Here is a 27,829-nt window from a genome sequence, read left to right as displayed (position 1 = left end):
AGCTTCCACTAGTGAAGGGCATTTGCTGCACAATTCCATGTTGCGTTTTTTAACAATGGCAGCATTATCATATTTTTCTGAAAATTTAGTTTTGAAATGAAGTATGCATTTGGAAAGGCACTGAATGCTTATAGTGAAATACTGGAAGTTTGTAAGTATGAGATTTCCATTCCCTGCTTTACAGTAAAAGGGCTTTCTAGCCTTGACCAAGACACCAGGCTTCTCTCTGCCTTGCCTTCTGAATGTGTGAAATAAGGGAAAGTTTCTTCACTTTTGCAAAGCTGTTCAATTCCTGTGGTTGAAATGGGCTATCTGACAATAAATGTACACACTAGTTATTCAGTGGAATTTAACTGAGATTTAGGACCGACAGAGGCATCTCACCTTAGGCATCTTGGGCTGTTGCATCTTTCCTGCAAACTTTGGGAGAAATCATTTGCAGCCATGGAACTGATGGGGTAGATAAGCAGGGGGAGGAAATCACCAGAAGAAACAGACAGTTGGACTTGATGATCTTAAAGGTCTCTTCTAACACTGATGATTCTATGATTCTAAGAGATGACCAAAAAAAATCTGATCTGCATTTAAAATAGGCCACTTCAGATTTGCATGAAGAGGTGTAACGTGGTTATCTTACTAGTGATAGAATTTTAACTTTAATTCTAATTTACATAGTGACTAGAATTTTAACAGTGAGTTTTTTTCTGTCCTTCTCTGCAGAACTCAGAAAATTTGAAGTGTTGTATGGGCTTTAATAAGACTGGATTAAAAAAAGGAGTATGCAAGTCAGGAGTAAAACATAACCCATTAAGATGGTAAAAATTACTCTGCAGGAAAATTTGAGAAAAGGGAGGGAAGTCTTGTAGATCTTAAATGTTAGCTGAAAGGGAAGCACAAGAGGTTCCCCCATATCTATCAGTTCTGCACTGGCTTACAGGATGGACTACCCGTAGCCAGTTAAGCTTTCCTATGGTCATAGTAGTAGCACTACCACAACATGTGGGAATTTTGGTTATGAACTAGGTTCTCATTAAGGTAAATGCTATAAAAATAGAAGATGAAAAAGTGCTCTTTGCCTTGAAGTGCATTATGGTGCTGGGTAAAGGTCATGTTTCCATGTCTAGAGCAGTTCTTGTATCCTCAGAGTAAAGTGTCATTGACAGTTTATTGAGAACATGTTTAAACAGTTGCCTTGCTTGTCTGTAATTTTGAAAAGTGGAGAATACTTGGTTGTGGGAAGTGTTAGATTGACTGCAAATCCACGTACTTTTATTTGCCCAGCCAAAGAAGTACATGCTGAGATAGAGTCTGAATGCAGGAGAATCTGGAGAGATAGTTTAGGTATATTCAGACTTGATTTTGAAAATCCTTAATATCACACTGATACTGCTTGCTACACCTAATGCCCTCTTGCCCTGTGTTATCATCTGCATTCAATAAAAGGGAGCTATTTGAGAATCTGAAAGGGCTTATTTTTTTGAATCTTCTAAGCTAGATATTAATTTAAAGTGGGTAATAAATGGTAGCAACTCCTAGAGCTAATTATCCTAACCTAGCAGTGAGTAAGGCTCCCATATCTATCTGTCTGTCTATCTATAAATACATATATAAATACACTATTTTCAGGGTCACGAGAGGAGCTGAATGGATAAAAATGCATGCATCAGGGAATCCTTGTCACTATAAAAGAATAACTTTGTACTGATAACTTTACAGTGTTGGGTACCAAGAACAATACCTGAGGTGTCAGGCAAAGAGCCATTATCAGCTTTACTTGCAGCTTCCCCAAGTGCCTGACTCCGTGCTTTTTAGCATTCAGAAATAACAAACAGGTAGTCTGAGCTAATTACTTGCCTGGATATCCAGGGATCAACTTACCATTTGGGAAACAGGCAGTTTATCGGGGTTGTCACGTACGTGTACAACATTTCTGGTTCAGAAATAGCAGAGAGATGCCCAGCAACTGCCTGTTGGTTTTGTAAATGGAAAAGGTTTGAGAAGTCAGTTGTGGAGATCTGTCCAGAAGAGATGTGTAACTAACTGGTTTTGTTGAGCATTTTGACTTGTCCAGCAGAGACAAAGGAAGATGGCACAGTTGAACTCTGTCTCCTATTAAGAAATTTTATTCTTTTAGCAATACACCGAATCATGGGGAAGCCACTCTGCTATTCTTCTCGCTGTGTAATTTATTTGAAATAAAAAGAAGACTTCAGTCCCCAGGGTTATCGAACTCCATCATTAGAGCACATAAACTGAAGAAAGCTTTGAAGCGAGAATCCTCTTCTTGCCCTAGGTTAGCCTTTACCTCAGGTCACAGAAGAAACTGTAGGAAGGTCTCATAATCCCTGTATTTACAGGTGTTTAAGTAGCAACAAGTTTTCTGCCTTTAGCATCTTGGCATCTGGCTCTCAAAAATGGAGAACTCTGTAAAATGCAGTCTAGAGGGCAACTGCCACTACAGTAAATTTGGCAAAGGGCTGAGCTGCTTCTGTGGCAACAATAACAGCAGTGTTTTATTTAGGACATGTAAGTGTTTGTTAGAGTCAAAATAGGAAGCCATTCCCTTAAGAGGAAAACTGACCAGGTCACAGCCAAAGGTTGCAGGTACATGGTTACCCTGCCAAAAAGTTAGTTGGATTATAACAGTGAGGAACCTGATTAAGAGAGACCTTAACAAGCACCAAGGTCATCTAAAGGCAAGGGGGCTCTCAGTTTCTGAGTTCACACAATTTCTTGTTGAGGTGAGCACAACTGCATGTTGTCAGCAAAGCAAGGGGAAAAAAACAGTTCTTGGAAGCAAACATGCCTCTGTTACTTTGAATTTGCGAAACTATTGACACAACCAAGAGAAACACCTTCCCTCCATATTGAGATGACATTACATTCTCTTGGCTACCTACCTTTCAATGTTTAATGTTCTGGATATGCTTTCTGGTTTATATTGTCCAAAAGTGTCAAGGACTTCAGAATTCAAGTGATTTAGTGCTAGAGATGAAATATTTGGAAAGAAGTGTCTTTCTTTCAAACATATTTTGTGGCTTGTGCATGACATTTCTTTCCTTTAAAAAAGCATGCTTCTGATCTTTGAATTTGATATTTATTTGTGGAGGACTAACTTCTGCTTCAGCCAGAGTGTTTAGAACATACTAATTTTTCCATTTTTCATTTTTGCCATTTCTTTAACAATGAAATTTTTTCTTGGTGGTTAAAGATACTGTACTGGCATCCTTGAATGGACTTGCCACCAAAATAAGTTTGGCTGTAGAAGGATCCCATCTTGGTATTTTCTCATAAGACCTCATTTTTTATTTGGGAGTGTAACCTCTGGAGGGAAGAGGTCAATTTTGTCTGCCCTATCCATTTAGTTTTGTCTTTTGCTCTGAGGGTGCCACTTAGTTCCGGTTGTGACAATGGCTGGTCTGATGTGGACACCTGCCTAGCAGGCAGCAGGCTGAGATAACGAATTCATTTCACACCGGCCACCAAGCAGCTGTTACATTACAATGTCTTTCAGTCATTACTGGCAAAGGCAGGATTTGAACCAGTAGACTGAAAGTGTTCTTGTATTCCAGAAACCAGTGAAGGCCAACAGCTGTGCAAACTTCTGACACGCACATCTCCCAGGGCATCTACCTCCTTGCCTGTGAAGTTTGTGGGTTTCCTGCCATGAGACTTCTCCAATACACATCATGGATTAGTTAACCACATTTCTTACCAGTAACAGAATATTTGGAAGTCTGACTTTATCTGAAAATCAGATGTATTTAAGGTATCTCACGGTGGGCATCTTGTGGAGGAAACAGAAACTGCTTAATGTTCTGGAGGAAACAGAAACTGCTTAATGTTCTGGAGAAAACACTCAGTTCCTGCTGTCTGCAGGAACTACTGCAGCCTTTCAGTGGCTAAGGTCCAAATCTCTTTCTCTCAATGGTTCCCCTTGTTATTGCAGATATTGAACAGCTACCTGGGTCTTCAGTCCTCACTGATGGCTCCTTTGCTGTTTCAGATGTACTACCCTGGAGCAAATATTACTTGCCACAGGAGTAGAGGCAGTGTCCCACTGTACACAATTTTGTCTTACACTCTGAATTCCTTTTCGTTTGTTTCTGGTTCCTATGATTTGAATCTGAAGATAAGAAGGTGTGAGGTAGGATGAAATACGAGAGCATGGAAAGGTAGCAGAAAGTGAAGCATCAGCACTTACCTGTATAAATATTTTATTCAAGTATCACTTCATATGAAGTAGTTTTCTGACACTTTTCTCAGGGCAGAAAATGGCCTGAATTATGACCATTATAGCTTGAAACAGCTATGTGGCTGAGGAAATAATTTTGAAAACTGCTCTTGCTGTCCCATCTACTTGAAAAGAGTGTTTGGGGCAGTGTTGAGAAGTCCCCATCACAGAACTGTCACACTCAGTTGGTGTGATTGACCAGGTCCTGATGAGGAAAATTATCCTGGAGCCATAGTGACGCCCTAACCCTTCGAAGGGGTCCAGAGAGGGTGCAGTGGTTGGCGAGCGAGAGACCTGCTCTGTGACTGCCTGCAGCACATCAGTCTCTGTAGCTCAGTCAAAGTACACATTTCCTTTTCCATTTTCCTTTTTGAATGGCAAAAGAGATGTCACCGGTTTTCTTGTAGCTCTCTGTGTTATCTGTAAGGAACTGCTATCATGATTCCTGGTATCTGAATTTCTTAAAAGCTGTTTTATACAGCAGGCAGCTAATGTTCGCTGAGCATTGGCTGAGGTGAGATAAGCCAGGTTTTCTCTGCCTTGCTTCCATAGGTACAGTGCCCTTCAGTAAAAGAGTTAAAGGAGCAATGTAAGGGTTAAACATCTGTTTGCTTGTTTTTTGAAGAACATGGCTGTTCCTTTCCACATTACTGACACCTGAGATTATTAAAACTGAAAGAGTCATCAGTGGTCCAGTTTTTTTGTGCTAATGTGATACCTTATTGCTCAATATATCTTTCTTTAGACAAGGAAAATAAACTAGTTAGTTTCTTTCATTTTATAGTTTTAATTCAGCTTCACCTTTAAGTTGTAGTACAATCAGCTCTGCCTATTCTCTGAGGCATGTTTATTTTTTTGTGGGAAAAGATAGAGCTTCTGAAGAAGCCTGAAAAAAGACAGACTTTTTATTTAGAACTCTGTTTTCACAAAGCCTTGGTTTTTGCAAAACCTTCGTTATAAATGAAATTGACCCAACAGTGGCCCTTTAAGAGACATGTTGGCAGTTAATCTGTTCTGGTTTACAGCATGTACATTGCTTTAAGAATGACTGGAATTCTAGGGGGAGGGAGAAGGGAAGCTTTGACCTCTATGTGCACATGTGCTGCTGCCAGCATCCCCTTGCTCGTCTCTGTGATTAAATGGATAAATCAAAGAACACCAGCTTCTTTTCTGTTCTCTCTGCAGTGAGTTTCTCTTTTTATTTATTAGTACCAGCATGGCTGAAATGCTTCCAATTGCAAGAGGGAAGGTTTCTACCAGTTATTTTGGTGTGGGAGTTGGTAGCCAGCCCAGTTGTTGGAGTTCTTAATTATACTGCTTTCCTTTTCTCCAGATCTGAATGCATCAATAAGTTTGCCTCTGTCTTTGGGACCATGCCTCTCAAAGTGGTGGAGCATCGTGCTGACCCCGTCCTGTACAAAGATGACTTTCCTGAGAAACTGAAGAGCTTTCCCAATATTGGCAGCTTGTAAGGAGTGAGACAAACCTCAATGAGGAACACGACAGCTGAAAAGGTGCTATGAGGAGTATTAAGGCCCTGGAGACAAAAATCGCTAGAGAGTGGGTTGCATCTGAGGGAGATGGGAATTAATCTTGTCTTCCTTTTACATTACACAAAGTTGTAATTGAAATCTGGACAACTGCTTCTCTGTTGCTCACAGAGGATTGAGTCTATTTGTGGGTTCTCCCAAAAATGTCAAACACACTTTTGTCCAAAGGAGGCTATGTGCCTGGAAGAATAAAACAGAATCTTGCTCTTTGTGGTCTGACTGGCATGACTGAGCTCTTCTATCAAGTGTGCTGCAGGCTTTCTGGTTAGTGAGCATCCATCCATTCCAAGCAACTGTCTGCAATGTAGAGCTGTTCTCTTTTGGGAGGAGTTTATTTCCTCTGTGGCTGGTGGGCCTCTGTCTTTTGAGCTTTAACTGTTTTCTTAAGTAACTGTGTAAGAAATATTTTCTTCTGTAATGTGAGACAAATGTTTATTTTTTTACAACATCACCAACAAAAATCTGTCTGTTTTCACCTAGTTTAAAGAGCAAAGCATTTTGTGTTACTTAAATTATTTTGATGGAGATGGAGACACAGCAGCCGGGAGGATAGTCTCCTTCAAAGCAGAGACCTGCAGGACAGAACTGCAATTGCTGCACCTCCTGCAAAAATCTCAGGTTTTCTGCTGCACTCATGCAGAAGACTCTGACTCTGTATCAGAACTAGTTGTATTATGCCGAAAATGATTTGTCTTTAGTCTTCTTACATTTTTTATTCTCATTATCAAACCAGCAATCAGGTTACAGTTTTACATTGTAGCCCTCCATAGGGAAGAAGTATGAAATAAGTTTTTTCCCATCTGAATCCTCTTCAGCAAGAAGCGTACTAATTTATAAAACACCTATATTTGCAGGAATTCCCAGTTTCAGCTTCAATGTGCAGGCAAATGTGTATGTGTAAGACACTGTTGATGCACAATTACAAACTCCTGTGAATTACCATTGTTGGAAAAATGGTTGTGTCTTTGCTTGTAATTAAAGGAACCCATTGCCACAGGCTGGAACATACAGCTTAGGAAGTCTTTTGGAGAAGATTTACATTTCTTAGGAGCATTTGAATAGTTTCTCTGTACTAAAAAGAACCTGAATGAGAAAACTACATGCAACAAAATTAGAAATAAAGTTGCCTGGACTGTTACTCTTGTCTTTCAATATTAATGAGGGTCCTAAATTGGGCTGAGAAAGCAATCTTTTTTCTAGCTCCACTGATAAAATGTCTGTTACTAGGTAAGTGTGATTTCACTGTCTTTTGAAACCTCTGTTGCTGCTGGTTACAGACACATTCTACTTGATGGGCTGTTTTTCTGTTACAGTGCAAGCAACCTTATTCCTCAGATTTGCCAAACCCCAAACAATAGGACAAGTGTTAGACATCACAGTTCACCCCCTCTCCTAAGCTGGATACGCAGCAATGACAGAAACCAAATGAAAGTCAGGCTAGAAACAGGAAACATCTGCTCCTATTTGTCTCACCCCCACTAAGACTTATCTTATTGCCCAATGCAGTGGATGTGCTGTGAATGAGAATCATATTGGAACAATAGCTCTGAGGGGATGCTTCACTTCATAACCTCCCTGGGATGTGCCTGTAAACTGTATCATCCGACTCTCTGGGAGTGTTTAATTACTAGTAAATGTTTTTTGCTGCACTCTTTGTTTCATTCCTGAGTTGCTATGGGAGCTAAAAGGATAGCTGTTGCAGTGACAACTGCTGTCTGAACAGTGGCTATCACAAGAGAGAGGAAGGTTTGCTACTCATTATTTCTCCTTTGCAGCCTTTCAGGTTCATTAACATGAACCTTCTTATTGAATCTCTCTGTTGATTTATGTCCTGGTGGTTGAGCATCAGGAGATACCAGCATGTTTGCTTTAAAAGGGTAGCTGTGACAGTGCAGTAGTCACTTCAGTTTTGGCTGTCCTTTTGGAGCTGATGTCAGCTTGGCAGGCCCTAGCAGTTTAACTGAGTTATAACACCTTCTTTACAGAGTTGTGAAGCTGCTGTGATTTCTTGATTCTTTCTCAGTAAGTTTGTTTTGCACAGAGTTGTAAAAGACGCTACGGATTTGAAATAGTTGGTTGAATATTTTTAGATGTAGACAACCAAACCTGCCCTGCTAAGCTGAGCTATAATCTCCAGTCAGTAAAAAGGTAACAGGTCCTTGTGTCTGCATTCAGGAGCATCTGAGTAGTTTCCCCTGACACAAAACGTCCAGTGACCCCTAACAATCATGTTTTATCCTTTGGCCTTTTACAGTTGCTTTTATAGGGCTAGCTCGTTTACAACCCCATTTGTGTCTGTTTAGAGCTGTGGAGAAAATTGGGCAATTGACCATAAAGAAAAATTGTAAAATTGCCTACTTGCCCTCTGCATTTATGATTGTGATGTTCTTGATGCAAAATCTGTAAAGGTAAGATGTAATTCTATGTCTGATTTGGAATAGTTTTATTGTCAATCTTTAAATTAAGACCATTTTTAACTTTTCATTGTATATATGATACCCAAAAAAGCTTAATAATTGTATATTAAAAATTAAAATCAAATGAGTGTTTGTTGTATTTCACTTCTGGAGTGGCACAAGGAAACATGAATTAATTCAGAAGGGAGAATTTCAGTGGCAAGCTTTTTTACTACATAAATCTGTGTTAAACTTGAATATCCACAACGCACTTTGGAAAGATCTGTCAATATTTTGTCTTTCCCATAACTGGAGTTTGATGGTTGTTTTGAAAACAGAAGTTTTCTCTGCATGAATTCATCCCAGTCACCTTTTTGGGGAGTGTAGTTGTTACTTTAATTTTCTGCCAAGATTTGACAATAGCATTTATCTTGGAGAAATATGGAACAGATTTTTTTTTTTTTTTTTTTTGCAAAGAGATACAGCAGATGTTAAATAACTGTGCTTTTGAGAAGAGAGCTTTGGCTGAGTCACTGAGATTGTGGAATCCAATGTGGTGGCAGCTTTTTGTTTCCAGAAGCACTGCAGCATAGTCCCTGTGGATCATGCCCCAAAAGGGCAGCGTGTGCATGGCACACCTTGCTGCTTGTGCATAGCAAGGGAGGATGTGCTGCAGGGCCTGCCCTGCCAGGCGTGGGGAGTCCTAAGGATACATTTTTAGCATCATCAACTCTTCCTACAATGCATGAGTTTTTCCTTCCTCACCGCTCCATCTTATTACAGGATGTGAAAATTCAGGCCCTAATGTTCCAAATTACTCTCTCCTTCCATCTCCAGCTCCTGCTCTGGAACCTCCTGCCATCCATAATGCTTCTGGTGGTGTGGTTCAAATATGCTTTACTCTAGCAACAAGTTTATCCCTGTTAATTATCCATTCAAGGGCCTTTTAAACTGAAGGACCTTGGAGACACAGATGTCAAAATAATTGTAGGTGGGATTTAAGTGATGCTCAGTACTTCTGACTCATTTTGCTTTTAGGCTGTATTGGTGAGTGTTGAGCATTCTAGGAAGATGCTATCCTGAGACACATGAAAATGGATTTAGGTGGGCAATTTTAATGTAAATATACCTCCAAGATTTGGTATGAGTGCCCTCCATAATAAATGTCTGATACCTTGGGTACTTCTCACAGGTAGAGCATCTTTTGATCAGAAAAGATCTCAGAATGGTTAATGGGTACTGCATAAATCTGTCCAGCCTTCTTACATGGAAGCTGCTCTCACAATTGAAGCATGATACATGGAAGAAAAACTAAAATCGATGGTGCCAATGAGAAAATGGATATTAAATGCCCTAGCCAGAGATCAGACAGAGTGAGTATGAATTTTTTCATTTTTCTTTTTGAAGATTTGCATATTTCAATTTTACTATGACTGCTGCAAAGTATGTTATTTTGTAAACTAAAATGTAAACTATGTGTAGTTCTTGTAGTCGTGGATATTCTCATTCATTTACGTGAATCAAGAAAGAGAAATTCTGCAAACTTGTGTTTGATTAAGTCTATGCTAGAAAATGAGCCTCCAGTTGGTCCAGTTGCTAACTTCAGTCTGATCCTGAAGAGCTGGAAAGAGCAGAGCAAATCCTGGCCACTATTCCACCTACACTGCCTTTTCATTTCAATTTTTAGGCTGAAAATAATAATTTCTGTCAAAACCTGCCACACAATGTCAAACACAATACTTTGTAGGATCTGCGAGTTATCCCATGAGCAAGTGGTCACTTCAAACCTCTTGCTAAAATTGGCATGTGACAGAGATAGCATTTGCTTAGCAGAAAATTCAGGTAGAACACTTTTGCTCTACTACTGAGTCATAGGTCTTTAAGTTGTATCTCATGCTGTTGGGAGTGCCTGTAGGATGGTGTAAGTTCTTTTTATGATGCCTGCCACTCCTGTATCTAAGTGCAAGAAATTGAGCTTCAGGGTCCTCCTGTGTGGGTAAGATCAGCCTCTTACCTGCAGCTGCAGATAAGAAAACAGAGAGAGGCAGTCGGATACCCTTCGGAGATGTGTGGGTAAACACGGGATTCACCACCAGTATCCCAAGCCTGGGATTTAGCAGAGCAGCTACACTTTTGTCTGAATTGTTGTTTGTTTGGAGTTTTGGGTTCCTCATACCAAGGCAGAGGACTGTTAGCCTTGACTTTAGGAATCAGCAGGCTTCAGCAGGCCCTGGCTTGAAGCCATTTCGAGACATTCCTGGTGCACTCTGTGTAATTTCAGCCTGATGGAAATGGCTGTAATGCAGTCCCACCTCTGCTGATCTTCAGGATTCCCCTGTCTGCAGCTTCTTGTGGTTGCTTTGAAAGTGAGTTATGTTTCCCATTAAAGGATAACAGGGACAATCGAGGCAATTAAGTGGACTGGCTTGGAGCTAGCAGCACGAAGGGAGTTTTCCGACTGAAAACAGTGCTGCTCAAAGGTTCTTCCTGCAAGGTTGCCTGTTTGCTGTCTTCATTTGTCTGGAAAAGGATCCAGTAATTGTCCTTCAAATTTCCTTTAGTCACGCTAAATGCCTGTTTACTTGCATAAACAGGAAGTGCTCCTGCTCCAGACAAGCATGACAACTCTGTAGTGGCTATGGACAGAGATCAGGGCAACTGGGTTATGATTTTATTAGGTCTATAAACTTGCATCAGTGCTCAGTACTAGACTCTACGCAGGGGGAATGTTGTGACTAAGAAAATACCAGCCTAATTATTAAGCCACATCTATTAGATTTTTAACCTAAATTTCAGCTGAGGGTGGGCTGGACAAAGGTCAAAGTTGGACCATTTGACCAATGAAGACATGAAGAACTTGGGATATGCAGACCCACATGAGGTTTTCCATGTGTCATTATGAGGTGTGGTTTCTGTTGCACCCTGTGCTTTTAAGGATGAAGCTTATCTCTTCTAGCCCCTCCCCTCCATTCCGTGCAGTGATGGGGACCTCTAAAACTAAAAGCCAAAGCTTGGGACTGACTGAGCAAAGTGCCACTTATGGATATGCAGCTGCTCTGTGTGAACATCTCATGCTCATCCAAGAGATAAGCTCATAATGCCTTGGAAAGATACCTGAGCTTCTCAAGCCACAGGCTGTGTTCCCTCCCATGTGTCCATGTGTATATGTGCTCACTCAAGAAAACCACTGTTTCTCACCTGCTTGGCTGGCTGTTTGTAAACTTACAGGTCCTTCTTTTGTGAAACCTCTCTTTGAAAGTGAGGGCTGGGTCTCAGCTGGGTGCTGGGCACAGTTAGTGCCGGGTGCCTTCAGCTGAGGACTGACGGGAACAATAACTCCTTTGCCACACTTCATACAAACAGGGAGGGGAAAAGGTTTGAAGGAGAAAGGACCGTAAAATGAGATCCAGGAATTCAGCAAGGCTACAGCAAAAGGAGCAGATTGCTAACTCAGAGCATCTGTCTTTTCCCTGTGAGTAAGTTACGAACTGAAAAGCAAGAGAAAGTGGAAGATCCTTTCACAAATAATAAACACTTGTTTGTCTCAGATTAAATGCAACACCTTTACATGTGGGCTCCAGCTGGCTGTAAGTAGATGCACCTTGCATGGCTGTTACCTTCCTTGCCAATGAGAAGATTATTGAACATCCATCTGCTTAAAGGTTAATAACCTGCTTTTAAAAAGAGGAAGAAAAAAGGAAAATCTGTTTAGTTTACAGGAATAAAAAAATTGTTTTTCATTTAAACTGCCCAAACTTTGCCCTGCCTCAAAGTCGTATTCTCCAGCAGAGAAGGAACGCATTAACCTAGGAGCTGTAGCCACATCTCCCAGAGAGAAATTTTTCCATGTGTTTTAAATAACTCCTGTAACTCCTCTAAGAAAGTGTGGCTTCAAGAAAAAAAATGCACATTTCTAATCTGGGTCCTGCCACTTTTTAGTTCTTTGGCATCATTCAGGCCAGGAGCAATTTCTGATGTAAACCCATACAAGCAGGATGTTACTGAAACTGGCTTTAGGCTCTCAACACTCTGAACTCTGCCAACATCTGGAGAATCTGGCTTTGAGTGCTTGGGGAGGGAAGGAATTTTTCTCCTACAAGTGAGAGGAATGGATAAGCTTGCAACAGCACCTGCATTATCCATTTCTTTGTGAGATAGAAAACAGCCATGCACCATCTGAAGCAAGCTGATGCTCCCAGACAACTGATGGAAAGGCCAGAGGGACTCTATGGGTCTTGGCAGGTTGCTGGCAGCCGCTGGGCACCTTCTCAGTTCTGCCAGAACAAGAAGGGCCCTTCCCAGTTCACCCAGCATCTGGGTATAGGGACTTGAACTCTTACTGGTCCCAGTGCTGGTATGTCTGTGCAGTCAGAAGGAAACAGGTTTGCATCTGAGTTTATTGATGGAGTGCAAGCAACAGAAAGGGCCCTCACAGAACCCAGATTTCCTGCACAGTGGGACAAGAGCTGTGCTCTAGGAACTGCTGGGGCCGAGACAAACCCTTCCCTTTGTGTGGGGACACGTGAAACTGAGAGGGCTCAGTCTGCCCCACAGCCTAATGAGCGGCTTCTGGCTGCAGGCAGGCACCTCTGCGAAACCCTGCAAAGCCACAGAGGAGGAGAGGGTGGATGAGGCTTGGACACCTCTGCTAAAGTTAGGAGTTAGGAGGGGAGGGAGTGTGATGGCCTGTGGGAATATGGGAAACACTGCCAGCCCCAGATGTCATCTCCTTGGGCTTCAGGAGATCTTGTGCTTGGTGTCCCAAGCATGACTGTGCTGCGGAAAAGGGGTGGTGCCACAGCACAGGGAGCTGCAGAGCTGAGGGTCCCCAGTTCTGTGGCCTCTTGTTGCCAAGTCAGCTTCTCCCTGTGCCAGCTGTGGTTACCTGCTGCCTCATTAAGGACTGCCTGAGAAGGGCTGGGAGACCCGCAGGAGCCCTGTGAGGCTTAAGCTCTGCTGGAAGCAGCAGCTCCAGAGCAGTAAGCAAAGGAGACCATCCTACTCTCTTCCCTGTGGCCAGGGTGCCCTCTGTGCTGGCTAGTGCAGATGCCAAGCGATGCCAAAGGCACTCCCAGAGGCAGAGAGGCCCCGTTAGCCAGGAGCCGGCTGGCAGGATGCCCCAGTGCCTGGCTGCTGGCTCTTAACCATCTCTTTGTACTGGGAGAGGCAGCAGCCCGTGAGCTGCCACCTGTTGTGAATCTACCCCTGGCTAATCCATTCTGGACTGCATCAGCAGTTCAAAAGGGCAGTGTTAGTATTTTTTGCCAGCTTCAATTAACGTGAGATTTTGGAGGCCCCTCTGATCACATTTCATCTGTCATGAGTCAGGAACAAACCAGCCAGATTGCAGTTGAGAGGAGAGAAGAGAAGGAGTTTATTGCAAACCAAAACAACAACAACAGTGTTTGTGCCCCCTTGGCCAGGGTGGGTGGGAAGCAGGGACCTTCCCAGTGATGCCACTCCTTTCAAAACCTGGAAAAACAAAAATTGGTGACTGGAAATTCCAGCCCTTCACCTCCCAAAAAAAAAAAAAAAAAAAAAAAAGTTGCAAGTGCAATAACTTACTTCAAAAAAAGTTAAAAAGAATCAAGCTGCAAGACTGTTTGTTCTTTTTTAATATTCCACTGTAATGAACTGGTAATACATGGTTGCATAGGCAATAACATTGCATGGCACAAACCTCACGTGGCAACATTTTAAATGATTTTTTTTATTCTTTTTTTTCCTGAACATTTTTAAAACTTTTTATTTTTTTTATATGTTCTACCCCAGGCCATCAAGCTAAAGAGAAAAAAAAAAAAAAAGGTAGCGTTTATACAAGGTTACAATATTTTACAACAAAAAACAATAATATTGATTGAGGTTTGTTTTCTTTCTTTCTCCCAGTCTCTCGTTCAAACACTGCACACCTAAACTGATATATTATTATACATTGAAAACTGTCCTTCAAAATCAGTAGTATAAAAGTCCTAGCTCTACCTACCTACCTAGCTATGTGGGGGAGTGGGGAACCATGTTACCAGCAAAGAGTTAAGGGGGTATAAGGCTGCTCCCTCGCCTCCTCCCCGCTCCCTTCGGGAAACTGCAAAGGGCTGAATGACTTTCCATCCGATTCCACCCCCTTCCCATTTGGGTTTAATTTCTCCCTCGGTCTGTTTGCTTTTTGCTGTGTCAGTCAGAGCAGCAAAATAAACACGGGGCTCTGCCTCTGCTTGATTATTTTTCAATCCTTTTCCAAGAAACTACCTTTTTGCCTTAGTTTGTTTGGAGAGCGTTTTACAACGTGCTGCCCAGTCTGAGTGTACTCTGGGAATCAGGGGAACGCGCCTCCCCACCCCAAAACAGCCCCACTGCAGGAGGGAGCCAGCAGGCAGCCCTGCTCGGCAGCACACGCGGTACGCCTGGTCCCCTCGGCTGATGGGGCAGGTGAAGCCACGTGTGCTGCAGCTCTGCGACCTCACGTGTGACACATTGTCACCGCGTGTGGCCTTCCCTAGCACCCTCCCCACGCTCACGGCTCGGGCCAGGTGTGGTCCGGCAAGGACATGTGAGCCGGCAGGGATGCGCGTTCCGGCAGGGATGGACACCGGCTCACGCTCTGCCGTGGGCTTTAGAGGAGAGGGAGGGTGGTTCTCTTTTTTTCTCTCTGTCTTGGTCTTCCTCCCTGTAGGCTCTGCCCAGGTAGGTGCTGGGGCGGTGGGACCTGAACCGGGCAGCATCTTCCGGAGGAGGCAGCCGGAGCCTGGCTGGAGAGCCCGCTGGGAGCGCGGGCGGGCGGGCGGCACTGCTGGCGGTAGGTGACGTGCCAGGGGGCTGACCTGGCCCCTCTCCAGGAGCTTGTTGAGGCACAGCCCTTAGAGTTTGGACCCTGCAGGGCCCAGCAAGCCCGAGCCTGGTTCCCCAATGGTTTGCAATTGCTACCAAAGCACTAACTACTGCTTGTAGGCAAGAAGTGCCTGCGAGTACTTGGCAGCGAGTGGTGCCCAAACACTTTTAAGCCAGTGCCAGGAACCCATGCTGCTCTCACTATTTGCATCCTCCTGGTCTTAAAGCTCTGGGACATCTCTGGGGTTCCCAACCACGGGCAACATAAGGCAGCCCCCTTGTAGGATACCTGCTGCATAGCCAGGGCCAGGACTGCTTGGGAGAAACGTTTTGCTACCTCCGTGAGGCTGGAGGGAGCAGCTGGGTGAGGATGCCACTGTGGGCATGGCAGGTGTTGGGACGGCTGACGCTTCTGAGACATTTTGGTGGTGGATGGGGACAAAGCTTGCAGCTTTGAAGGCAAGTCCAAGCCAGGGAATTGTGACTCAATGTATAGACAGGAGTAAAATACTAAATAAGAAATAAATAGAGAAGAAAGTCATAAATAGAGTTGAAAGGTATTAAAATAACAATAATAATAATTAAAAAAGGTATCATTGTAGTAACTTGAGATTGCAAGAACAGCACTGACCCTGTGACCCTTAAGAAATGCAGTAGCTGCAGGCTGGCTAGGTTAAGATACATATATATATATATACAAGTATATATATATATTTATACAGTTTTTCATGTTAATTTAACAGCTAGTTTTAAAAACCCTTTTAAATTAATTTTAAAAATGTGTGTAAATACATATGCATGTAGCTTAAAAACTACCAGAACAACTGCTTTTGAAGATTTGGGAGGGGCACTCCTTCCAGCATTACCCACAAGTGTGGGTGCAAGGGACTGTGCCAGAATGGCAGCAGCACCCGGAGAGGAGAGGCAGAGCGCAGTGAGCAGTGGGGCTGCCTGCAGCTGGAGGTGGGAAGGGAGCCCTGCAGAAGGAGGTCCAGGGAACAACATTCCCTTGCCTCATGGTGTTTTCAGGCAGGCTGAGGGCTGGGCACACGCAGTGGTGTTTAAATTAGACTGAGTCCAACATGTGCTTTCCACATGAATTTTAAGGTGAGAGAAAGTGGGGGCCAAGCTTCTCTAAATGCCAAGTCTGCTGCCAGGAGACTCTCCTCTCTCTCTCTAACAAGACAGGGATACAGCACTTAATCCACTGGGCTGTTAAACAGCTCAGATGAAATACTGGCCCTGTGGAAGCTGTGAGGAAAAGCTACCCTTTAACTTCAGTAGGGAATGCAGCTAAGCTCTTGAATAGATACAGCCCTCCACTGGAGCTGCCTTCAGAACTTGGAGGCTGAGTGAGACCTGTCCCCATATGCCTGCCTGCCCCACTGCCCTCTCCTCAGCTCTGCTTGTTGCTAGTTTGCCTTGTCAGCAATGGTACTGGTCTGTTCAGGCAGCAGCCCTCCACAGATTGCCTGCTGACAGTGGGAAGCATCAAGATCCCCAGTGTACCTGGGAAAAGGCTCTCAATGCTGTGCTCAGCTGCCTGCACAAAATCTGATGGACAAATTGCCTCCTGCCACCAGTCCCTCAGCGGTTGGGAAGCTCAGTGGCTTCTGGGGTACCCAGTGGGGTATACACCTCCAACTGGTCAGCATGATCCTGCCTGGTTCAGTGATCAGCATCACTTTCAGCATCTAAGCTACCATGCCCGAGGCCTCAGCTGAATGTTTAGGCTGGGATGTAAATCCTGGCTGCTTGTGATGGGAGAGGCCCTGCTTATGCAGATGGTGTAGTGAAATGCATGCTGGCTCCCCGTGCATAGCAGGGAAGGCATCTCTTAGCATTTCTGAGGAGAGAAAAGAAAGAGTACTACTGGTGTTTTCTTATTCCAGTAAATATAGTATTTTTGACCTAGCAATGGTGTATCATTAAGGTCATGTATGACAGTCTAGGCACTATGGAAATACTTGTATGGCTCATTAACCTGAAGCCTGACATTTGATTGTAGCTTATTTGGAATCTTTTCCAAGACCACTAGATATTCCTGGACCTTAAACTACAAGATCACCTAACACTGAGCATGAGGAAAGAGGGCAGGGTGACAAACCAGTTTTTATGGGAGTAGTATCCCATAGCTCCCTTGCGAATCTCAGATGGCTACCCCAGCTCAAGCCCAGCCTGCATAGCCACACTGTGTGGGTGGTAGTGCTCAGCTGGCTTCCAGCTTCTCCTTGGCGCTATTTCAGCAGGGTAAAAGGATGTTCCAAAGTTATTCCAAGCACTATGATCATTGAGAAACTTGTAATATGTTTAGCCTTGAAAAGGAGATCTTATTTAACAGCTCTGTGCAGGTAAGAGCACTGGGAGGGAAAAGCAGAGAGGCACATTGGTTTGGACAAACCAGGGAAGTTTTGGTCTCTCCTGTTTCCTCTGCAAAGTGAAGAGGATCTGAGGTGGCTGGAGATGGGCAGCATCACCTCATCCTCCCTTGAGCCCCTTCCCAGCCTGTTCCCTTTGCTGTCCCCTGTGCAGAGATGCTCACAGCCATTGTGTAGAACAGGGCACTGGGGTGGAGGGCTGAGGGGAGCCTGTCATTGCACATGTCTGACCCCACAATGAAGTGTATGAGGAATCTGGTGGCCTTGTGCCACTGTGGCTGTGTGCGAGGGCTTGAGCTCTTTCTTAGAGCAGTCTTTCTGGGGACTTGTGGATTTACATAGCAATTGTGCTTTCCTGCCAGAGCTGCTGTCTCTAAATTGAGGTTAGTAATTCCCGACCCAGTGAAAGCCAGAGGAAACCTTTTCCTGTACCACCATGCTTGTGAGCCTCAATATAGACCACGACGAGGGAAAGCAAAGCCCAGGCACTCCCTGGGGCAGTGAGCCATGCTGGGAAGCTTTTGTCTGCTGGGGTGTATGTCAGTCTGGATCACCAGAGGGCTGGCAAAGACTCTCAGTGTGATAACAACGAGCCATGGTGGGCAGAGGGGCATCCCCTTCACAGGCCTCTCTGTGCTTCACCTCGGAGTACGAGATGGAGAGGGAGCAAGGTAGAAGGGTGGGCTAATGTTGCCTTTTTCTCTAGCTTTGGTTATCTTCCTAGCCTTGGTCCCCGCTCAGCTGTGGGAAGTTGCAGCTCCTGCTAAAACGATGTTAGCAGTGTGAGAAATGTCTCTTTGCTGGTGCCAGAGTCCCCATCCAGTGCCCTGCCCAGGGCAGAATGTGTGCGTGTGAGTGCGTGTGGGGGCAGGTGTGGGATGGGACAAGCTGCTGAAAGGCCGGTGGGCTCTTGCTCTTTGGCAAGGCAGATCTGGTGTCAGAAAAAATAGCAGGAAGAAAAAATGCCCAGGTTATTGGGGAGGTGGCAGTGAGAAGGGATGCATCCCATCCCAGATCTTGATGGAAGAGGTGCTGCTCCACAGCCTCCCTCTCCCTGCCTGATCCCAGGAAGCCGGGAGCTGCCACGTTCATGCTGGAAACACTCCACTTACATTAACATATGTACTTTATATGCCTAGGGTAGCTAAAAGTGCTGCATTCAGATCCCCGAGGAGGCAACTGCTGTCTGGAGTCCAAGCGGATGGATGTTTTGGGCTGTCCCCATGCGCTCTCTCCGTGTCTCGCGGGCACTGGGCTGCAGCCCTGTCATGTCGCCCAGGAGATCGCGGCGCTGTGCTCCTTTGCTTTCATCCTCAGGGCAGCGATGCTGGAGGTCTTGCGGTCCGGCTCGCTGTTCAGCTCGTAGCCATTGAGGCTGGGGCTCATCCCGGCTGTGCCGAAGAGGCCACCCATGTGAGTCTGTCCCACGTGGCTGCCGGGCGCGGAGACTCCAAGGAACTCGGAGACGCCGCCGGCCGCATGGGGGTGAGCATGGGGGGACATGCAGGAGGGCACCGTCTCGCAGGGGACGACGCAGGCAGGCACAGGGGAGGCGGCTCCATTGTTGCCAATCCAGGAGGGGTTCTGGATCTGGGGGTGGGAAAAGAAGCGTCAGGGCTGCCCCGTGCAGGGCACGTTGGGCAGCTGGCCTGGGGGAATGGAGTGTGTCCAGCCCCAGCCTGGCAGGGCAGCCTAGTGGAGGGGCAGCTAGGGAGACGGGCATGGAGTTTGCCGGCCCCTGCCAGCTGCACAGCCAGCAAATCCACTCCAAAACCTTTATGCCAGCCTGGACAGGGAGTGCAGCAGGGTAACTCACAGGGAGCAGGATTGTGCTCCTCCTCTGCCACAGCACCTGTTCATCTATTCATCTCCCAGACACTTCTCTCACTTTTTTTATACCATGAGCACTTTTCTCAGCACAGGAAACTCTGTGTCATCCATGGTGTTTCTGTGGTCCCACTCATTACAGAGGGATCAGGCAGAATGGGTTGCTGTGAGGCTGCTGATCCGCCTTCCTTCTCCAGCTCCCGGCAGCTTTGCCTAGGCAGGGGCTATTTTATAACTGCACAGACATGCCTGTCGGAGCTGAGCTGCCCACAGCCCCCAGCACAGGCAGCTTCATTGCCCCTCTCCCCCAGCAATGCCCATCGAGGCAGCATCACCCACCCTGCTGCAGAGCAGAGCCCTGCAAGGCCACCTCGAGAGACCATCTGGGATCCTGCAGTGTCACTCATAAAACGACATTGCAGAAGAAGAGAGGAGGGCTCAGTGTTTGCCGGTGGGAATAGGTGTGCTGCAGGAGGGTGCACATGGGCTTGCAAGTTGAAAGTGGGGAGGAGGTGAGCAACTGGCTGGAGCAAGAGAGCAAAGGGCCCTTCATCCCACTGCCCCTTTCCACTGCTCTCCCATTGGCCCTCTCTGATCTCTTACCTCCTGCAAACTGCTTTTCAAATTTTTGGTCTCTTGTGCGGGGAGAGGAGGGCAGTATGGAGGGAGAGAGCAGTGTAAGTTACAAAGGCAAGAGAAGGACATGCTGAAAAGGCTGCTGAGAGTGTTCTCTGCTTGGAAAGCTGTTTTGGCATCTCAGCTGTTTCAAAAGGGCTTCTTGTTCAGTTTATGGGAGATGCCAAGCAGGAGAGAGGTCAAACGCTCCCGGCTTGGCTGCGGGGTAGCATTGGTGCAGCGCTGGCTGGGGAAACTGCTGACAGACAGGGTGTCAGGGAGGGAGGACTTCCAGCAGATCTGTGAGGACAGTCAGATTCAGGGCATCATGCTTGCAGAATTGTGCCCTTGGGCAAATTCTGGGTGGTGGGAAGAGGAGTGCAGGATGGAGGGAGTGCTTTCCGGGGCACAGCCTAGCCCTGGAGCTAGCAAACCCCGGTCTGCCTGGCATCATCTGAAGTTTTGTGAAACTGGGGCTGGCCCAGTGTTTAGGAGGCTATTGTGCTGACAGGTTTTCCAAGACAGGAAGCTAAGGAGAGGAGGCAGCCCTGTGACTTGCTTCTGGGGTCAGGGCAGGAACAGTTTCAACAGGACTCAGAAGCAGCCCCAGGTACCCCAACCAGGTTGCTCCCTCCCTTCCTTTGGAGCATAAATCTGCAACTCCCTTGGGAAGCATCCCCAGATGTCACCAAGTGTGCTGTGGGTACCACAGCCCATCACTGGGAGACGGCTGTGGGAATTTGCCAGGGGAAAAATGCTTTTATCCAACCACTATGCCCAAGGGGCATGGAAACCAGACATGGTAACAGGAAGCCTCTCTTTCTCTATTCTTCTTTAGGCATGAATTAGCCTTTTGGATCTTTTTCAAAGCAGCGGAAAGTTGGTGGGCAGCAGCACATGTGATAGGATGTGCTGGACAGGGCGACCTGTGCCCAAGGGTGCTGCTCTATGTCACACAGCGCTGGGCTTGGTACCTGCTTTAAAGATGGCTGCTCTGGGCCAAGGCATGAGGGAGCCAAGCAGGACACCTGCCTAAAACACTGCCAGCCTTTCAGTGCCTGACAATATCCCGATGTCCTTGCAGCCTTGCCTAAGGGTGGGTGGATGTACCTGAGAAGTGAAGCATGACTTGGGGAGGACTGGGGCCAGAGGCAGGGTGTCCAGCAAGCCCTGTGCCCAGACAGGGGAATGCACTCACCTGGGCATAGTTCTCAGCACGGGTGAGCAGGGGCAGCTCATAGGCGGTGGAGAAGTGGGTCCGGACCTGCTGCATCTGACCGAACCGCTCCCGCTTGCGCCATTTCGCTCGCCGGTTCTGAAACCACACCTGGGGAGAGGCGACAGCAGGGCTGTGAGCAAGGGGAGCCTGGTAGGGATGAGCTGTTTCCAGGAGAGGGGCAGAAACTGTGGGATGGAGGGCAGGACAGCTGCGTAGGGAGGGCATGGTGTAAATGTACCAAGTGGCTGGTAGCCCGGCAGCCCTGAGGAGCCCACCAGAGGGCAGGACCTCACCAGGTGGGTGGTTTTGTATGGCGTGGAGATGGGCACTGCTCCGCACAAAAGCTCTGCAGGGGAGACACAGTCCTTCCCTGCTTCTCTCGAGGGTCTGGGGCCAACCTGTGCTGCTGGAAAGGGTGCACTCCAAGCGAAAGGGGATGCCCATCTTCTGGTGCACTGCCTCTCTGGGGACATTCCCAGCTTCTGCCTCCCACAGCCTGATTTTCCCTGGGATAGCCCATCTTCCTCTCACCCCTAGATCTGTGTTACCCAGGCTCTGCCTGCAGCTCTCCCACTGTCAGCCAGTCTCAGACAAGACATGTGAATACATCCATGTGTGCTGCTGCCAGGCTGGAAACAGCAGTGACGGGGCTTTCCCCAAGCCTAATCCTGGCTATGATGATGCCATTGATGGCAGCTTGCATTTCTCACCAAGCTCTCTCATTTCTCTTAACCGCAACAAGAAATAAAAAGCTGGACACCCCTTCCCTCCTTAGCTGCAGGAAAGGACAGGTGCCCTTCTACAGCATCCTTTGCTTTACACTGAGTATTCTTTGCAGGGTTTGCAACTCTTTGCTTCACCAGGCTGCTCAAATCCCTTCAAGGCAAAGACCAAAACTCTGTTTCTGCTCTTATTTTTACTGGCTTGACATCAGTGTGGATTATTGCACTGTTGTCAGCACCATTGCTCCTGATTTGCATCAGCGTAAGAGAGATCAGGGCCTGGCCCAGTGTCTTCAAAGCCTCTTGGAGCTCGTGAGTCAGGGAAACACATCAATCAAGAGCTGCTTTGAAGGCACTGAGAGATGAGGGCGATCACCAGGGGCTGGGTTGTGCAGGTCACGCCAGTGCATGAAAGGAGCAGTCCTAGAGGCTCTCGGCTCTGCTTCGAGTTTTACACGGTGACTTGCGGTGGGGGACAGAGGGGGTACTGCTGACAAGCAGCTTGGCCCTTCCCACACCTGGCCGTGGGGCAGCTTCGCTGCTTGCGAGGCACCCAGGGGAAGCAGATGCCAGGTAGGAAGCTCGTGTCTTTGGATGACAGCAGGGCAAGCTAGGTGCTTGGCACAGGTGGGATGGCAGGACAACTTTTGCAGGGGCAGGAGAGCCATGGCACCTGTAGCCTGAATCAGTGCAGTTAGAAGCTGCTACTGGGAGAGATAAGGGGCCTGGGTTTCTGGTCTGAGCTGACCTTCCTGCTTGTGCTGGAAGAGTTGTTTCAGGCTCTCCTGCTTCAGTTTCCACCTTCCACCATGTAGGCAGCCTGGTGCTGGTCTCTCACAGCCAGGCCTGTGGTATGAGTAGGCAGCTGAGGGTCTGGCCGTGCACTGTGGTCTGCTTGGGGCAGGGAGCCAATAATGCAGCTGCCAGGCATGTGCTCCCCATGGGGGCTGTGGATAGCATAGGATTTAGTGCCCTGCCCCACGGCCATGGCAATGCCACTGGCATGGGCCATCCACAAGCTGGCCAGAGTAGCCATATCCAAAGCAGCAACCTGCTATCAACCCCCTACCCCAAATCAAAAACCCTGTGAGTGTTTTCAGTAGGTGCAAAAAGCATCAGCAGAAATGTCCTAACATTATCCCAGCTGGGCACACGCTGCACATGCAGAGCGTCCTACTGGAGCAGGTTTGATGCCTCAGGCATCTCTCTGTTTTTCTTCTACCTCTTCTTGGCACAACCACTCCAGCCCAGCTGCAGGCCAGTCCCAGGGCTGGCTTGGATCACGCTGCTTTGATCTGCAGATTCAAAGTTAGCGGTGGTGACCCGGTTCCTCCTCAGGCGGAGGAGGCCCCGCTGTGCACAGAGGGGTGGAGAACAGGTAGGGAGCAGAGTGCAGAGTGCTGGCTGTGCACGAGGCCGGGATGAACATATGCCAGGCATACGCGGCCCTTCCCTGTGTGGTGAAGGCACCGGCAGCCTTGCCCGCCTGAGCATCCTGCCTGAGCAGCGCGCCTGAGCTCAGGCCCCCCCAGCAGTGTGTGGCTCTGCAGTGTGACCTCCAAAGCCATCAGTGCAGGGTCTGTGCCCTCGGTTTCCCAGGACAGCACAAGAGCTGCCTTGACAGAGCAGAGTGACGTCTCGGCCTCTGCTCTAACACATTTATGCATTGGATTGAACAGAGCAAAGTGGCTTAAACTGGCAGTTCCCAAATTGCCATGTGGCTGGTGGGCTGGGAGGATGTGGCAAGTCATTGCATTAGACTGAAGAAGAAGAGTGTCTTCAGTCCAATTGTTGGTGTTACAGGCACCAGAGACACTCCGAGAGCTGACGGTGAGCTCTGAAGCACTTGTGGCAAGGTTTGGACCACTTTTTAAAGTTCTCCTTCCTCCTCTGGTCCAAATCCTTATTGGCTGCTTGGTATCTTGCAGTTGGGTTTCTCCAGACCTCCACAGTGCTCCCAGGAAAACAAGACAGGCATGGCAATGTATAATGTGAAAATGTCAGCAAAAAACCCCAACTAATCCTCAGTATTTCCACAGTCTTAGAAGACATCTGCTTTTAAAAAGCAAATCTAAACCCAAACAGAAGTTCATTTTCCTTTCATTGCCTGTCACTCCTTGTCAAGAGCGGCTGTTGTGGGGTGGGGATGTGACAGCGGAGGTTGCAGTGGCTGGTGCAGCATGTCCTCTGGGGTCAGAGTGGATACTTCGTGCAGGGGCCAGCACTCGCTGTGGGCTGAATCTCAGTGTTAACAATTAGAGTGGGAGTGTACGGTAATGTCACCTATCTGACTCCTGCAGCCAATGCTTTGGTAAGCCCTGATGTACCAAGTCAGCCCTGTAAAAATCTACAGAGCAGAGACAGTTTCATGTCTCCATAAACATCAGGTGGTACCTAAACCCATATGCATACACAGCCGATGTGCTGTTGGGGGTGGAGAAGCCAGAAGTGGCCTGAGACAAAGCAAGGAGGCTCCTGCTCACTCTCTTGCTTACCCTTGCATCCAGTGGGCACTGCCAGTCTGCCCCTGCCACCAAGCCCCATGTGCCCTGCACAGCGCACAGGTGGATGGCTCAGTTGGGACCTCAGCCAGGCCACTGACAATGTCTGGAGAGTTGGAGGCTGCATCACTCATTTGTCCTTCCTCTAAGCTAAAGAATAATGTGTTTTCCCCCCTCTCCTACCCCCAGCATGGCAGTGGTGGGTGAGGCTGACCTCTGCACATGTGTAGTGGTGGGCTGGTGGCAGCTGTGGGGTTGTGCTCATGCCCTGTGCTCAACACCCCTGCTCTGATGCAAGTAAGAGCTGCCCACCACATTCAAGCCTCTTGTGCTTTTGCTCTCTTCTGGCAGCCTCACAGCATTCGTTCTCCCCATTGCTGTCCTCTCGCCCTGCTACCCGCCTCTGCTCTGCCTCCATCTGTCTGTGTTCAGGACCCCATCCCTCTGTGAAAGGCCAGGCCATCTCCCCTCTTGCCAGAGATGGCCACCAGCCCTTTGCTTTTCAGACTGCAAGAACAGAGCCAGAATTCATCTTTGAGTGCTGAAACTGGACACCATTTTATCAGTGGCCTGGAATGGGAAATTGGAGCCTGGGATGAGAGAATTGAATAACTTGAGCTTGTTTTCATTTCATGTTTAATTTCCTGCAGGCTTAGCTCAGTCTTTCCGCTCCTTCCACCAGCCTCCCACGGTTTTATGGGGGAAAAGGGATCAAGATATATTACTTCTTGCTTTGCTTTGCTTTTTTTCTTTTCTTTTTTTTCCAAGGCGGTGATTTTGCTACAGCAGAGTTTGACATTTTCCTCTCACTTTCAAGCCCCCGCCGCATCACAGGGTCACCACCAAAAACATTTCATTAACAGTCCCAGCAATCATAAGGCAGGCTCTGATGGGGACTGGCTGAGGGGTTTTGTTCCCTGGCTGTGAAGCCTCCTTCCAGCCCCATCCCTTTCTTCTCTCCCAGAGAGCAGTCCAGGAGGCAGATACTGATAACCCAAGAGAGATAAGCAGCCAGGGCCAGGCTGGCACAGGCTTGGGATGTGCCTGTGTGTGTGTTTCTATGCAAGAGGAAGGAATCATGTGTGAATACACGTCTACCTTGTTTTTCTACTGCTACTGCCTCAGACATCTGCTGCAGACCTGGATGAGCTGGAAGAAGCTCAAGCAGTTGCTGACACCAAGCAGAAGTTCTTTCTGGGGCTCTGCAGCCACAGACATGGAAGAGGAGAAGAAAGAAAGGGGATATACGTTGTGTAGGACCTACATGAACACAGCACCCCTGTGCACCCTTGCAGGTTTGTGGCTGAGCCATAGCAGCCTCTTCCTGGCTGTGTGGCTCTGCCTCTTCACAGGGCTTATGCATGGCTCCCACTTTGGAAAACAGGGATGTGCAGTAACTTAATAGTACATGGAATCAAGGGGCAAGGTTGTGGGGGTTAGACAAGAAAATGTTGCATTGCATCACAGGGGGAATTAGCTTTGACAGTGTCAGACACCAGTACAGATGGCTGGAAACTGGGGCAGGCAGGAAACTGGAGCAGGAGAGGGGCCAGGCCATGGAATGCCGCTGCTTCACAGACTGCATGGTCCACCCCATGTATGCTGCTGGCGTGGGCTCTTCTCCAGGCACCGAGAACTCCGGCAGCTACTTCACTAATGTAGCGTGAGCTTGGGAAAGGGATGGAAAAATCAGAGCTGCCGCTTGCCTGTCTGGGCTCCACATCTGCTCCTGCCTGCAGTGCAGCTGGTTGTGTTCCCCAGGAAACCAAGCCTGGCCAGAGGGGATGACCTCCAGCCAAAAGCTGTGGGAGGGAGCATCACACCTTAAACCTGCTGTGTGCCCCACCTTTCTGCCACCTTGCTTTTCTTAGTTCAGCCTTGCAGGCAGCTGAAACTGACCTCCAAGAAATCATTCCAGGGAAGGATTATCCCTTAGATGACCATATTTTTCTTGGGAGAGGGACTACTGTGCTTCCCTCAAAGCCCATGGGGATGCAGTAAGCATGTGCCCAAACCCCCCGCAGCAGCCAGACCGTCTCCCAGCATGGCAGAGGGTGTCTGAGTACCTGGCAGCTATTTGGCTTGCAGGGGAAAAGTAGTGAGGGGCTTGCAGCTGAAAAGTAGTGAGGGGCTTGCAGCTAATTTGTGATTTCCACCCTGTAGCCCTTGGTTCTTGGTCCTTGCAGCAGGTGTTTGCTTTGCCATCAGTCTCCTGAGCTGCAGCCCCATGCCCGTACCCACTCTTGGGATGTGAGCTAATGGCCCTTGATGCCACACTGCTGGTGTTGGAAGACCCCCACAGAGCAGAACCGCCCCGGAGTTGGGAGACAAAAGTCAAGCCTAAACAAGCTGTAGCACAACCCAGAGCTGAGACAGGCACTAGGGTGATTCGCTAGGGCTTTGACTCCAAAAGCCTCCCTCACGGGAAGCACGGCCCTGTGCCATCAGCAGAAGAGCCCTGTGCCACCTCAGACTGCACCTCCACACCTCCTGGAGGCTGCCACTGCCATGCCAGGGCTAAGCAGCTCGCTAGCCAGCAGCCCCAGGCCCCTGGGAACAGGTGTGAGAGCCCCTGAGCCTGGCAGCCAGCACCCACTGCACTGGGCACAAGGCTGCTGGTTCTCGCTCTCTAGTGACAGGAGTCTGCATTGCTACCGACAGCACGGCAGTCCTTCATCGCTGGCCATGGCCCAAGTCACCGGGTCCTTCCTGGCAGAGCTGGGGAATGACTGAAATGCAAGTGCTTGCCCCTTTCACCAAGGGCTAAGTGCTCGAGCAGCCAGGCCACTTAGACTAGCCCTTCAGCTGCTCTGTTACATGAGCCCTATCATCACCATCCCGAGTGAGAGGTGTGCACTGGCAGTTGCAAGAGCAGGGAGGCTGTTCTTGGCTCCCTGTGGCAACAGGCAGTAGGCACACTTATCTCAGAGCAAGCTGAAGCCCGTCTTTGCCAAATATTCTCCTGGCTACCTAGGGAGTTGCTTCTGCCCTCAGCTGAAGTGTTATCCAGTGGTAAAGTGGGGAAAAACCCCAAAATGAAGGGTCATGTGTAAGGAACTTGTAGATTGCATCTGCCTCACCTACCCTGGCTCTGATGGCCAGCCCTGCACACTGCCTGGGACGACACAGTAGCTGCAAACCCTGGCTCAGAAGCGAGCAGGAGGAGCTCACCACCCTCCAGCACCTCATTCTCATTCCTGAGCAAAAGGAATTTCATGCACAGTGCAGCCAGTAACTCGATGCTATGCCTGGCCTCCCAGGAGACCCCATTAGCACTTGTGGTGTGTTCCTGGGAAATCAAGAGCTTTGTCCAGTGGCACAAGTAAAGAGCTGATATTTGTAGCACTGCCTTGCTCTGCCCATGCTGCCGTACTCAGCATGCTATGCTCGGGACCAATGGGAATTGCACTGCTGCCTGCTGAAACGTAGCCATGGCCAGCCTGAAGAGAAACAGCTGTGGGGAAGAAGAACACACCAGCCCTGCAAACCCATTTAGGCAAGCAGACAAGAAAAATCCTACTTCTGGTTGAATCCAGAAGTAAATGCACAAACTGAAATGGAC

At 47.7% G+C, this 27,829-nt stretch overlaps 2 protein-coding genes across 4 annotated transcripts in view; one reads left to right on the top strand and one right to left on the bottom strand.

Annotated features, from left to right (window-relative positions):
- The window catches only part of EXT2 (exostosin glycosyltransferase 2), a 73,409-nt gene extending 65,084 nt beyond the window's left edge, over positions 1 to 8,325 (top strand). For both annotated transcript variants that reach the window (XM_048307130.1, XM_048307129.1), the window contains exon 14: positions 5,568 to 8,325. In XM_048307130.1, coding sequence (XP_048163087.1) covers positions 5,568 to 5,706 — 139 coding nt within the window. In that variant the 3' untranslated portion in view covers positions 5,707 to 8,325. The remainder of the gene's footprint in view (positions 1 to 5,567) is intronic.
- Positions 8,326 to 13,524: 5,199 nt separating this feature from the next.
- The window catches only part of ALX4 (ALX homeobox 4), a 44,149-nt gene continuing 29,844 nt past the window's right edge, over positions 13,525 to 27,829 (bottom strand). For both annotated transcript variants that reach the window (XM_048307973.1, XM_048307974.1), the window contains 2 exons: positions 21,024 to 21,152; positions 13,525 to 18,973 (listed from right to left, as the gene is read on the bottom strand). In XM_048307973.1, coding sequence (XP_048163930.1) covers positions 18,650 to 18,973; positions 21,024 to 21,152 — 453 coding nt within the window. In that variant the 3' untranslated portion in view covers positions 13,525 to 18,649. The remainder of the gene's footprint in view (positions 18,974 to 21,023; positions 21,153 to 27,829) is intronic.

Source organism: Corvus hawaiiensis, chromosome 6 (assembly GCF_020740725.1).
Source record: "Corvus hawaiiensis isolate bCorHaw1 chromosome 6, bCorHaw1.pri.cur, whole genome shotgun sequence".
NCBI lineage: Eukaryota > Metazoa > Chordata > Aves > Passeriformes > Corvidae > Corvus > Corvus hawaiiensis.
This window is presented reverse-complemented; position numbering and strand designations above follow the sequence as displayed.